The sequence below is a fragment of the Entelurus aequoreus genome, linkage group LG27, assembly GCF_033978785.1.
Source record: "Entelurus aequoreus isolate RoL-2023_Sb linkage group LG27, RoL_Eaeq_v1.1, whole genome shotgun sequence".
In the NCBI taxonomy this organism is placed as follows: Eukaryota; Metazoa; Chordata; class Actinopteri; order Syngnathiformes; family Syngnathidae; genus Entelurus; species Entelurus aequoreus.
In genome coordinates this window covers 6,393,448-6,406,397 of record NC_084757.1, presented here as the reverse complement: position 1 = coordinate 6,406,397, position 12,950 = coordinate 6,393,448, and the positions used below count along the sequence as shown (strand labels likewise).

Below are 12,950 nucleotides of genomic sequence, written 5' to 3'. Positions count from 1 at the left end.
GTGCTGCTTTTATTTTGAAAAGTATTATTTATGGGCGTGTGTCCGTGTGTAACCTGCGAGTGAAGGTGCACATGCAGCGACAAGTGATGCACGGTTTACACCCGAGACGCTAAAAAGAGAAAAGTTGATGAAGAATGGCGTGTTTTCAACAAGACATGGACTGCCAAGCAACGTTCCCTCTAAGGTGCGTGCCTGCGCAATTGCGCACTGCTCAAGCGTCCTCTGCGCACAGCAAATATATGCCGCGCACCAAATCAAATCCCATCTGAATTCTAAACAAAATAAACATATTTATTCTATGTAATTTTGCAATGCAACTTTGAGTGACAGTGACAACAAGCGGCCCTAACGGTGTTCGTCAACACCGTTCAATTGAACACCGTTCAATTATTGTAACGTCTATCGAGATGCTTCGAGGACAGTAATTATATCCATCACTTTATTGAGTAAAACTGTTTATATTCGGACATAACCACACCAAAAACATGAGTAAAACAATTCTATCTCGAAAAACTAGTCATTTTCTGCCGTACAAACCAGGCCAAAAGCAACTTGTCATCTGTCACCAACACGCATAGCACTAAACCACTGGTGCGTTTATGGCCACACATAAAGTCGGACAACTCAAACACCACCCAAAGTTACACTATGACTCCTCAGTCATACGTGTGCTTATTTTACTGTCATTGATTGTTAATGTTAATTTATTTATATTAGTCATGGAATGCTGTTACACACACTATGTTGAAGTATTACTATTATTATTAATTATTATTATTATTATTTATCTTACGGTATATACCAAAAATAATATTGAGCAAAATTTAATTGAAATATTGTCGATGTGGCCCTCCAGCAGTGCTCGGGTTGCTCATGCGGCCCCCGGTAAAAATTAATTGCCCACCCCTGATCCACACAGTAGCTCAGTTACAAAGGATGGAAAGGATAATGCACACAAGGACACAAAAAGAGGGCGAAAACAAAAGGTATTAGGTAGACTAAAAATGTACCATAGTAGTAATATAAATAACGTATATGTAATATTTACATATTATACAGTATATAAAATATACAACCCATCCCAATTACCATGTACAGTATATGTAACAGCTGCAGCATAAAAAAAAAAAGAGTAAATCCAGCAGAAAATATAAATTATAAACAAAGAGAGGTAGCTAACATAGAAGCTGTCTTTTAGTCATTTTCTTTTGATGAAAATGTATTTGAATTTCAGACATATTTTAGTCAACCAAACGGAGTTTTAGTCTAGTTTTAGTCAAATAAATTCCTCAACATTTTAGTCGAGGAAAATTACAGCAAATTTTCTCTACTGAAACATAAATGTATGATGGGTGGAGCGTTTTTGAAACCACTTTTATTAAGGTTATCTCAAGAACTCAATCACAGTAAGATCTGTCTGAGTCAGGGGAAAATAGGTTGTTGACCATAACTAAGACAAACATTTTTTGGTCAACAAAAATAACACTGGCACCAGGTTAATATTGACATGCTTTTATTTCGAGGCTACTTTGTACCAGACAGGAAGTCACTAAGTGCTTGACTATTTTGATAGTCGACTAGTCAGTCTATAATGCGTACACATGTTCAGTGGCTCTAATTTAGCCATTCACTTTTAAATTCAGCTTGAGATATTTTAGGCATGTGCTTACTAACGGCAAAGATGACTAGTTTGTTCAAATATATGTGTATATACTGTTACAAACATTTGAATAACTATTCAACTTTTGTCAAATTAAAAGTAAGGACAGGAAAAGTGAAAAATAAAACAAGTATGTTTTTTCATGCAAAAATAAAAAAGGATAGTAGCAATAACAACAAACGATAAAACAACAAAACTAACTTGATCAAAAAGAAACAAGCATTTTGTGGTGAAGCTGCAAACTGATATATATTATTGATTATTGCTTAACTCCTGATATTTTTATCACTCTAATAGACTCAATGCATATACCGCTCAGGTGCTGAGAGCGATGCTCAAAGTCAGGCGTCTTTCTTTGTTTGAAGTGAGACACCAACAAACGCGATAATAAACATGGCTGTCAAACGCCGGTGACGGCGAAGAAGAAAAAAACCTCAGGCTCTTGCGGTTATTTACTGTATTAATAAAAAACTTGACGTGCAGCCCTAGTTGTCGGTGACAAGTTTTATTGTCGACAAATCGTTGCACTCCTACTGTGTGCACACGTTCGTGCTGTTTAATTAGACTAGTTATTAGTTTTGTTTCTTAGCGATGATAAGGACGTTAAAACGAGAACACACTTATACGGCTAAAAAATGTAATGTTGACAAAAGCAGTGGACCGTGTATGTCGACCTGGATTTACAAAACCCAAAACCAGTGAAGTTGGCACGTTGTGTAAATGGTAAATAAATACAGAATACAAAATTCTACTTTCCATCAGTCCATCTTAGATGAGCTCGGGCCCAGCCAAACGTTTCTGGGTGTTGTTGATAAATGGCTTTGGCTTTGCATAGTAGAGTTTTAACTTGCACTTACAGATGTAGCGACCAACTGTAGTTACTGACAGTGGGTTTCTGAAGTGTTCCTGAGCCCATGTGGTGATATCCTTTACACACTGATGTCGGTTTTCGGTGCAGTACCGCTTGAGTGATCGAAGGTCACGGGCATTCAATGTTGGTTTTCGTCCTTGCCGCTTATGTGCAGTGATTTCTCCAGATTGTCTGAACCTTTTGATGATATTACGGAGCATAGATGGTGAAATCCCTAAATTCCTTGCAATAACTGCTTGAGAAATGTTGTTTTTAAACAATTCATTTGTTGACAAAGTGGTGACCCTCGCCCCGTCCTTGTTTGTGAATGACTGAGCATTTCATGGCAGCTGCTTTTATACCCAATCATGGCACCCACCTGTTCCCAATTAGCCTGTTCACCTGTGGGATGTTCCAAATAAGTCTTTGATGAGCATTCCTCAACTTTCTCACTCTTTTTTGACACTTGTGCCAGCTTTTTTGAAACATGTTGCAGGCATCATGGGGACGGCGTGGCGCGGTTGGGAGAGCGGCCATGCCAGCAACCTGAGGGCTCCTGGTTCGATCCCCACCTTCTACCAACCTCGTTACGCCCATTATGTCCTTGAGCAAGACACGTCACCCTTGCTCCTGATGAGTCGCGGTTAGGGCCTTGCATGGCAGCTCCCGCCGTTAGTGTGTGAATGTGTGTGTGAATGGGTGAATGTGGAAATAGTGTCAAAGAGCTTTGAGTACCTTGAAGGTAGAAAAGCGCTATACAAGTATAACCCATTTACCATTTATCACATTCCAAATGAGCTAACATTTGCAAATAATTAGTGTTTACCAGTTGGAATGTTAAATATCTTGTCTTTGCAGTCTATTCAATTGAATATAAGTTGAAAAGGATTTGTTGTATTCTCTTTTTATTTACCATTTACACAACATGACAACTTCACTGCTTTTGTAGTTTGTAAGCGGGTGCTTTTTTAGTGATAAGAAGAACATAGTGGAACTGGACTTTGTTATTTTGTCGACAGCTAAGTTATTCTCAAACTGTTAACAACACTTCCCGATTCATGGACGAATAAACGGGCAGTGCTATTATGATCCATTCCTGTACCTGCACATTTATCCAGTTCCTCGCCAAAAAGTAAAGCATCCTTCCCTGCATCCCACCCCCCCTCCCCCACTACAAAATTGAGAAAGATGAGCGCACGCACCGTTCTCCTTGGCGGGGTTGATGCACTTGTGCAGGCGCCAGCGTTGACTGCTGCTGGACACCTGGACGATGTGGAACTCACGGACGCCAGCTTCACTCTGAGAGGCAAAGACGGACATCAGTGGAGGAGCTAGCGTTAGCCATAGGGCGACCAGACGGTGGGCGGGACCCTCACCGTGTTAATGTTCTCCACGTCGATGAACACCAGCGTCCCGCCGTCCTCGTCCGGGCCGCGCTGGGGAGGGACGCTGCTGCAGCAGGCCGACGCTTGCACGCTGAGAGAGCGACTGCCGCATATGAACACCGTGTGACGCAGCACGCGGTGACTGAAGGAGGAAGTACACGTTAACCGACTTCCTGTTTCCGCGAGCCGACCTGACCTTTTAGATGGTTGCTGCTGGTGTGACGTCCAGTGAGGTTCTACCTGATCTTGGTCCCTTTCTCTGGGCTCTCGTAGTAAAACAGGAAGTTGATCTCATGAACGCCTTCCTGGTCTGGGCCTCGGAGCCAGAGAGGAAGCTGCGTGGACTCGCCCGGGTGCAGTATGCCGCCGTTTATGGGAATATCCACCACGTTGGACAGCGGGCTAAAATCTTCCGCTGAGACCAGCGTCTCAGACGCCCCGGAGGATCCAGGGGGCGTGGCTATTGTTTTGTAGGCGGAGCAGTTTTCAGCTGAGTTTGGACTAAGGGGCGTGACGGGCGTCGTGGCCTGACTGCCGAAGGTGAAGAAATCGGGATGTGTGGACGCCACGCGCAGGCCGCAGAGTGTCACGCCGCTGACGTTGCAGAACTCCACGTACGCCTTTCTGATCTCGCCGCACAGCAGAGCAGTGGGAAACTGGAGGAAGAAGACCTGACACATGCACGCGTCACATACTGATGGACGGTCAGAGAAGGTGAGTCACAGGAGTAAACTGGTACCTCCATCAGGGCCATTGGCGGAGTGATGATGGGATCAAGGCGTAGGTCTGGTCCGTGTCGCACAAACATCTTGTCTTCTTTGGTCTGATTGAGTCGCGGGCCCTGGATCTTCAGGTCCTGCTTTCCTCGGACGACCATCACCTCAGACTTCTGGTGCCCTGCAAGCGAGGCCGTGGCGAGTGTTATGCGACTGGTGGCGGACTAACGAGCCGGTGACATGTGCTCACGTTACCGTCGGCAGCCGTGTCTCCAGAGGACGCGGCGGCCAGGTCGTAGACCACGCCCACAATGTTCAGTTGGCCCGTCCTGTGCGGCAGCAGCCTGAGCCGAGCCTGAGGTCGAAGGTCAAACTAACTGTTAATAGTCATGTTCACGATGCTAACGCTGCTAGCGTCTTGTAGGAGTGACAACCCACCATTTTGGTTTCCTCTGGACCCAAATGAAAGTCTGGGATGGTCTCAGTGGTGACGACGTTGTCTCCCTGTGACGCCTGCAGATGCAAAAACAGATTGAATATGATTCTTTTAAAGGAGAGAAAGGTGTGCAGACGCCGCACCTCCTGAGCCAACGTCCCCTCATTGGTGATGAACTCCCCTGATGAGTCTTCAGTTCTCTCGCTCTCATGTTGGAACCTCCAGAGGAGCGAGAGGCACGACAGCGACAGAGGAACCTTTAGCGGGTTCCTGAACATCACCTCCACGATGATTGGCTCTGCAAAAGGACAGACAGGAAGTAGGTGGCACCTTTAATGCCATCAACTTCATCCCTGGAACTGTGTGCAGACGGGCTCGCACCTTCCACCACGGCCAGCGGGTGGTGCAGGTTGTCCGTCTGGCTGTTCAGGTAGCACTGGCTGGGCTGGAAGTTCGGCGGAACCACGCCTCGGTTGGCGGCGGCCGCCAGCTGCTCCTCCAGCTTGCACCACATGGCCGCCAGGTCCGGGTCGTACTCCTGGTCCAGGGACACGTGAGTGGCGGCCTGCTTTTCCCCTGCACACGCCACAATCACAACGGAGTGTGAGATCCCTGTAGATTCCCTCCAGCTGGAGGCGTGGCATGAGCACAGTACCCTCAGCGAGGCGGCGCTCGTGGCCAAAGTAGACCCGTGTGGCAGAGCTGTGGATGCAGGGCAGCGGCAGCTGAGGCAGATTGACTTCACTTCTGCTGATCACACTCTAGAAGACACACAAGCAAACTGATGGTTTCCTTTGTGATACACATCAGGAAAAGTCCATTTAGGCCTAGTTCACACTGTAGGTCCATTTTTGTGCCCATATCTTACTTGTATTGGATTTTTCATGTCAATGTGAACACTGCAATTTTGAATGTTTCCAATCCGACCCAGGCCTCTTTCGTATGTGGGTATAAATCTGACAGGTTTGTGAACGCTCCGCTCGCATTCATCTGACCAATACGTCATCAAGCAGCAATAAGAATCATAATTCTTCGCCAAAATAGACAGGTGAGAAAATAATAGTTGACAAATTAGGAGAGAACAGGCAACAAATTAGGAGAGAACAGGCAAAAATATTGTTTTAGGAACTGACGTCAATGTTCCAGCAGCTCGCCCACACGCTCTTCGGAGCCGACATCAAAGTAAATGTTCCGCAAACTGCGAGAGTCAAAATGCTTGTCCTCTTCATTTTCTACGCCAGGGGTGTCCAAATGTTTGGACTTGGGGGCCGCGTTGGACTAAAAAACTGCAGACTGCATGCATATATAAAGCCTATACATATATATGTGTCCACATTATATTGATATAAAGGATATATAATTCATACCAGGGTGTACCCCTGCGTTTCGCCCGAATGCAGCTGAGATAGGCTCCAGCACCCCCTACGACCCCGAAAGGGACAAGCGGTAGAAAACGGATGGATATTAAAAGTATGTGAAAGTTGGACTCCTACCTTGTTTACATCCGTGACAACCTCCTTCAAGTTTTGTAATCAATCAGAAATATCAAGCAGCTGAAAAGTGCCAAACATAGATAAGTGTGGACTTGTGCATTTTTTCCACCATGCATTGTAATGGATTTAATGCGTGTAATTTTTCATTGTTTATGGTCCTTAAACATTTTTATAATAATCACAAAGTTCAGTGAGCAGCTCGTGTTATGTGTGACCATGTGTGTTGACGTTTTTTGCTGGTTGCATTTGTTGTCATTGTTGCGCCATGAGTGGGGAAGGTTGTTTGGATTAGGTCAGGGGTCACCAACCTTTTTGAAAGCAAGAGCTACTTCTTGGGTAGTGATTAATGCGAAGGGCTACCAGTTTGATATACATTTAAATAAATTGCAAGAAATAGCCAATTTGCTCAATTTACCTTTAACTCTATGTTATTATTAATAATTAATTATATTTACACTTAATTGAACGGTTTAAAAGAGGAAAAAACACGAAAAAAATTACAATTAAATTTTGAAACATAGTTTATCTTCAATTTCGACTCTTTAAAATTCAAAATTCAACCGAAAAAACGAAGAGAGAAACTAGCTAATTTGAATCTTTTTGAAAAAATTAAAAAAATAATTTATGGAACATCATTAGTAATTTTTCCTGATTAAGATTAATTTTAGAATTTTGATGACATGTTTTAAATAGGTTAAAATCCAATCTGTACTTTGTTAGAATATATAACAAATTGGACCAAGCTATATTTCTAACAAAGACAAATCATTATTTCTTCTAGATTTTCCAGAACAAAAATTTTAAAAGAAATTCAAAAGACTTTGAAATAAGATTAAAATTTGATTCTACAGATTTTCTAGATTTGCCAGAATAATTTTTTTGAATTTTAATCATAAGTTTGAAGAAATATTTCACAAATATTCTTCGTCGAAAAAACAGAAGCTAAAATTAAGAATTAAATTAAAATTTATTTATTATTCTTTACAATAAAAAAAATTAATTTACTTGAACATTGATTTAAATTGTCAGGAAAGAAGAGGAAGGAATTTAAAAGGTAAAAAGGTATATGTGTTTAAAAATCCTAAAATCATTTTTAAGGTTGTATTTTTTCTCTAAAATTGTCTTTCTGAAAGTTATAAGAAGCAAAGTAAAAAAAAATAATGAATTTATTTAAACAAGTGAAGACCAAGTCTTTAAAATATTTTCTTGGATTTTCAAATTCTATTTGAGTTTTGTCTCTCTTAGAATTAAAAATGTCGGGCAAAGCGAGACCAACTTGCTAGTAAATAAATCAAATTTAAAAAATAGAGGCAGCTCACTGGTAAGTGCTGCTATTTGAGCTATTTTTAGAACAGGCCAGCGGGCTACTCATCTGGTCCTTACGGGCTACCTGGTGCCCGCGGGCACCGCGTTGGTGACCCCTGGATTAGGTCATACAATTAATTGCCCTGCTATTTTCACGTCAATCCACAATTCATGGTCTTTCACCTGATTTACTGACACTGTCTGCCAGTTAGCGACATATTTGCAGCAAACAGGTAGTCAGATATTTAAAATGAACTTGGAAACACCCTTATTAAACTTGCGACATCTCACGGGCCAAACGTGGCCAGTGTTTTGGTGCAATAATTCAGTTCAGAAAAGGTGGACTTTGATTGCACAGAATCTTTGAAATTGCCGAGACTAAGACACACTAAACTTGGAGCCATGTTTACTTCCGTAAACACTACAGCATGTACGAGGACGTTAAGGCTGCATGTGGGTCAGTTTGCATTCACATTAGACCTCGCTTTTTTGGGGGAATTTGACAAAAAAATCCAAATTGGACATTCTACCCTGCAGTGTGACGGTAGCCTACCACTGCAAAAAACATGCAGTTTTTAGTCAAGAAGCACAGATCTTTTTAGGCACTATACCACTGTATTTGTACGGAGGTTGTCACCTTGTAAACGTAGAGATACTCTCGGAGGAAGGCGCCCTGCTGCGTGGCCGTCTGCCTGCTGTCGTTGACCAGGATCTGCTTGAAGGCGGCCACAGCCTTCTCCGGTTGGCCGAGAGTGAAGGACTGCCGGCCGATGGTGAAGTTGATGTGGTCCTCTGCCAAGGACCAGGACCTGCCCTTGTAGACCTGCATGGCCTGACAGTAGCAGCGCAGCGCGTGCCTCTTCTGCAAACAACAAGTCAAGTCTTCTTCTTTGGACACGTAGGTGTGGCGTCGCATGGACTTACCTGGCCCGCTTTGCTGAAGCGGTGGCCCGCCAGGATCATGTGGAAGGCAAACTTGCGCAGCATCCGAGTCCGCATGTTAATGAAGCAGTGGGCCGCCTGCTCTAGGAGCAGAGCGCTGCGCAGGTCGGAATCCTGGATGGGAACAGTCAAGGCGGGATTTTAACAACAGTGTCTGATAGCACCAGAGTCGAGCAGGTTCCCTCACCTCACTGGTCATTTTGATGAGCAACGTCGCAGCTTCCGAGTATTTGCCTTGACTCTTCAATATCTCTGCGCTGAGGAGAGCGCAGCGCTCGGCCAGCACCATGTTCCTGTGAGGGTGACATGAGAAGGTGCTGTCAAATGCACACGATGGCAGCAAAATGACATGGTTCTGCTGATCAGAGCTCATGTTTGCCATCTTTAAATGTACACCGCTTTCTAAAAGGATTTGATACATTTTTTACATGAGGGTCGATACCTGCAGACGTCTCTATAGGTCTGGATGGCCGTGTCCATGTAATGTGCAGGATATGGCCGGGGGGCTCCGGCCTGAAGAAATGCTGACACTGCAGCCATTTCCTAAAGGGGAGATGAAAAAAAGGAAAATAAAAAGGTAGTAATTAGGGATGAGGAGATATGCCCGAAAATTTGTATTGTGATATATATTGCAGCCTCCTGCGATAACGATACATATTCATCCATCCATCCATTTTCTACCGCTTGCCCCTTTCAGGGTCGTGGGGGGCTGGAGCCTATCCTAGCTGCACTATTTAGAGTCATTTATGTAGTCATTTCAAAACAGGTTACAAAGGCTCCTAGTTTGGATGCTGATGTATGCAGTAAGCCATTGCGTCATTTCCAGTTATTCTATTTTCTCAAAACTATTATTAGTCTACTTGTTAATTTACTGTTAATAGTTTGTTACGTTCGTTGTAACATTTTTCTATCTACACTTCTGTTCAAATGAAATAAACATTTGTTCTTCTGTTTGGATACTTAAGGCGATACTACACATTTGGGTACGGATCCAATACCAAATAGTTACGTGGCAGTATTGGTCATACCAATGCTGATACGGACACTTAAAATGTTCAAGATCTTTGAATCATTCAATTTTTAGTCACAATTATAATCATACAAAAACACAAAATTGCAATGTAGCAATATCAATTAAATATTTCAATGATTTCCTACTATTGGCTCTTATGACAAAGGGGTCATATGATTTTTTCCTACATTTAAAACACATCCTTGTGGTCTACATAACACGTAATGGTGGGTCTTTGGTCAAAAGTTTCCATATATAATGTTTTACAGATCATTTTCAGGTCACTTTTTGACCATCTCTTCAGTATGCGCTGTTTTGTGGGCGGCCCTATTGACGTCTTCTCCCCGCCATCTTTGTTGTAGTCTTTAACGCTTCCATAGCGAGTCTACAGACAGATTAAGTTCGAACTTTACGGTACTTTGTATTAGAAATGGCAACAGCGAAGGATGCATGTGGGTCAGTTTATGTTTTGGTCATTGAATTGTTTTCATAAATGGAAATTGAAAAACAAAACAACCGGTATATTTTAATTTAATTAAAAAATGGTGTTGAGAAGCAATAACTACCGTAATTTCCGGACTATAAGCCGCTACTTTTTCCCCTCGTTATGGTCCCTGCGGCTTATACAAGGGTGCGGCTTATTTACGGCCTGTTCTTCTCCGACACCGACGAAGAGGATTTCGGTGGTTTTAGTACGCAGGAGGAAGACGATGACACAATGATTAAAGACTGACTTTTCATATACCGGTAGGCTGGTTATTTTGATAACGTACAGGCGAGCACTTTGTATTAATTTGCACCGTTGTATTATTTGTACTCTGCACGAATGCTGTTCGCCATGTCAAAGATGTGAAAGTTTGATTGAATGATTGAAAGATTTATTGTTAATAAATGGGACGCTTTGCGTTCCCAAACAGTCATCTCTGTCCCGACAATCCCCTCCGTGGTAGCAGGAACCCCTATATACTACGCTAATTACACATCAAAACCCTGCGGCTTATAGTCGGGTGCGGCTTATATATGGAGCAATCTGTATTTTCCCCTAAATTTAGCTGGTGCGGCTTATAGTCAGGTGCGGCTTATAGTCCGGAGATTACGGTATATATAAAAAATGGTTTGATTTGTATTTTATGCAATAAAAGAAAGATGACGATCCCCAATAAACAAACGGTTGGGGATGTAATCACGCACAATAGTCCTGCACAGTCTGCGGTCATGTTTTTAAAATCCACATTTCCAGTGTCGGAATAGGAAACACATCCGTTTTGGTCTGTTTTCAGTTTCTGTTGATATGTGCGTAGATATTTCTGTAGATGTCAGTCCTCGTTATGCCATGTCTAAAATATGTTCTGTGTAGGGCTCCAAAGAGAGGCACACGGGTACCATAGTAATTATTAAAATGTATTTTTTTAATAAAACTTCCGGTGTCTGCAAATGACAAAACATCTGTTTTGGTCTGGTTTTCTGTTCCTTTTTACTGAGAATTTTCATTTGACTTTCCAAAATATAAAGTTTTTATATTTTGTTATTACTTTTCAACACCAAAAAAAGAAAAACGCTTTGTTTTTCAATTTTCATTTTTGTATTTTTAAAACAAAATTCAGATAAACCAGTTTTTTCATTTCCATTGATGAAGTGAAAATTCAATGACCAAAGCATACACTGACTCATGTGCATGTACGAGCCAGTTAGTCCAACAACAAAAGGATGGACAAGAAGAAGAAGCTCATTGACTGCAACATGGGACTACAATGACGGACTCGGACTAAATCTCTACCATATATGGAAATATCTACTGATGTTACACTTGAGAAAAGCCGCTCGTTTGGAGGAAGTATGAAGGAAGGTAAGATGGATTTATAAATATCTCCGCCATGCCACTACAGTTTGATTTCAAATTGTTGGGACTTATGCAGATCCCAAATACACAAACAAATAAGAAAAGTTGGTTTTGCATAATAGGTTCCCTTTAGAGCAGTGGTCCCCAACCACCGGGCCGTAGATCGATTGATACCGGGCCGCACAAGAAATGTACAAAAAAATAAAAAACAATTTTAAACTTCTTTTTTTAATTTTTTTACTAAATCAACATAAAAAACACAAGATACACTTACAATTAGTGCACCAAGCCAAAAAACCTCCCTCCCCCATTTACACTCATTCACACAAAAGGGTTGTTTCTTTCTGTTATTAATATTCTGGTTCCTACATTATATATCAATATATATCAATACAGTCTGCAGGGATACAGTCCGTAAGCACACATTTTTTAGGACAAAAAAATAAATAAATAAAACATTTTCAAGCGTTGACCGGTCCGCAGTTACAAAAAGGTTGGGGACCACTGCTTTAAAGTATCCGGGGATTTATTTCTTGAGTTTATAAACAACTACAATCACAAGAAAATATTGTTTTTGATAATAAAAAATATCGATTAACCACTGTAGCATAGACCAATTGATGCTTGGCATCGTTACTGTTGATATTTGTATCGATCTGCCCACCTTTGTTGACGTTCAAGAGCTCGAGCTTGCGGTTTGCAGTTAGCATATCCTTGTAAAGTGTGTAGTGTAGCATGTTCAGCTATTACATGTCCTCCAGGGATGATATTTGAAAGAATCGTGGTTTATTTGCCGTCAGGGAGACGAGCATTACCGACTTAGAAGTGGCTTTGCGCTGTGGAGGGAAGTTAGCCGCGAGCTAGAACGCTACATTGCTTTGAGGACGCGTTTGTTCGCTTGTTGCTGTCAAATTTGCAGACACAGCTAGAATGTGTCATCAACATGCATTATCAAATATCATGATATTACCATAGTATTAAATAGGGATGTCCAATAATGGCTTTTTGCCGATATCCGATATTCCGATATTGTCCAACTCTTTAATTACCGATACCGATATCAACCGATACCGATATCAACCGATATATGCAGTCGTGGAATTAACACATTATTATGCCTAATTTGGACAACCATGTATGGTGAAGATAAGGTACTTTTTTTTTTTTAAATAATAAAATAAGATAACTAAATTAAAAACATTTTCTTGAATAAAAAAGAAAGTAAAACAATATAAAAACAGTTACATAGAAACTAGTAATTAATGAAAATGAGTAAAATTAACTGTTAAAGGTTAGTACTATTAGTGGACC

General features: G+C 41.7%; 1 protein-coding gene across 3 annotated transcripts in view; it reads right to left on the bottom strand.

Annotated features, from left to right (window-relative positions):
* The window catches only part of trappc8 (trafficking protein particle complex subunit 8), a 31,904-nt gene that overhangs the window by 7,820 nt on the left and 11,134 nt on the right, over positions 1-12,950 (bottom strand). For all 3 annotated transcript variants that reach the window (XM_062038374.1, XM_062038375.1, XM_062038376.1), the window contains 13 exons: positions 9,230-9,330; positions 8,975-9,080; positions 8,770-8,901; positions 8,483-8,707; positions 5,703-5,808; positions 5,429-5,623; positions 5,191-5,345; positions 5,050-5,124; positions 4,867-4,966; positions 4,635-4,792; positions 4,136-4,566; positions 3,887-4,037; positions 3,713-3,809 (listed from right to left, as the gene is read on the bottom strand). In XM_062038374.1, the coding sequence (XP_061894358.1) occupies positions 3,713-3,809; positions 3,887-4,037; positions 4,136-4,566; positions 4,635-4,792; positions 4,867-4,966; positions 5,050-5,124; positions 5,191-5,345; positions 5,429-5,623; positions 5,703-5,808; positions 8,483-8,707; positions 8,770-8,901; positions 8,975-9,080; positions 9,230-9,330 (2,032 nt within the window). The remainder of the gene's footprint in view (positions 1-3,712; positions 3,810-3,886; positions 4,038-4,135; positions 4,567-4,634; positions 4,793-4,866; positions 4,967-5,049; positions 5,125-5,190; positions 5,346-5,428; positions 5,624-5,702; positions 5,809-8,482; positions 8,708-8,769; positions 8,902-8,974; positions 9,081-9,229; positions 9,331-12,950) is intronic.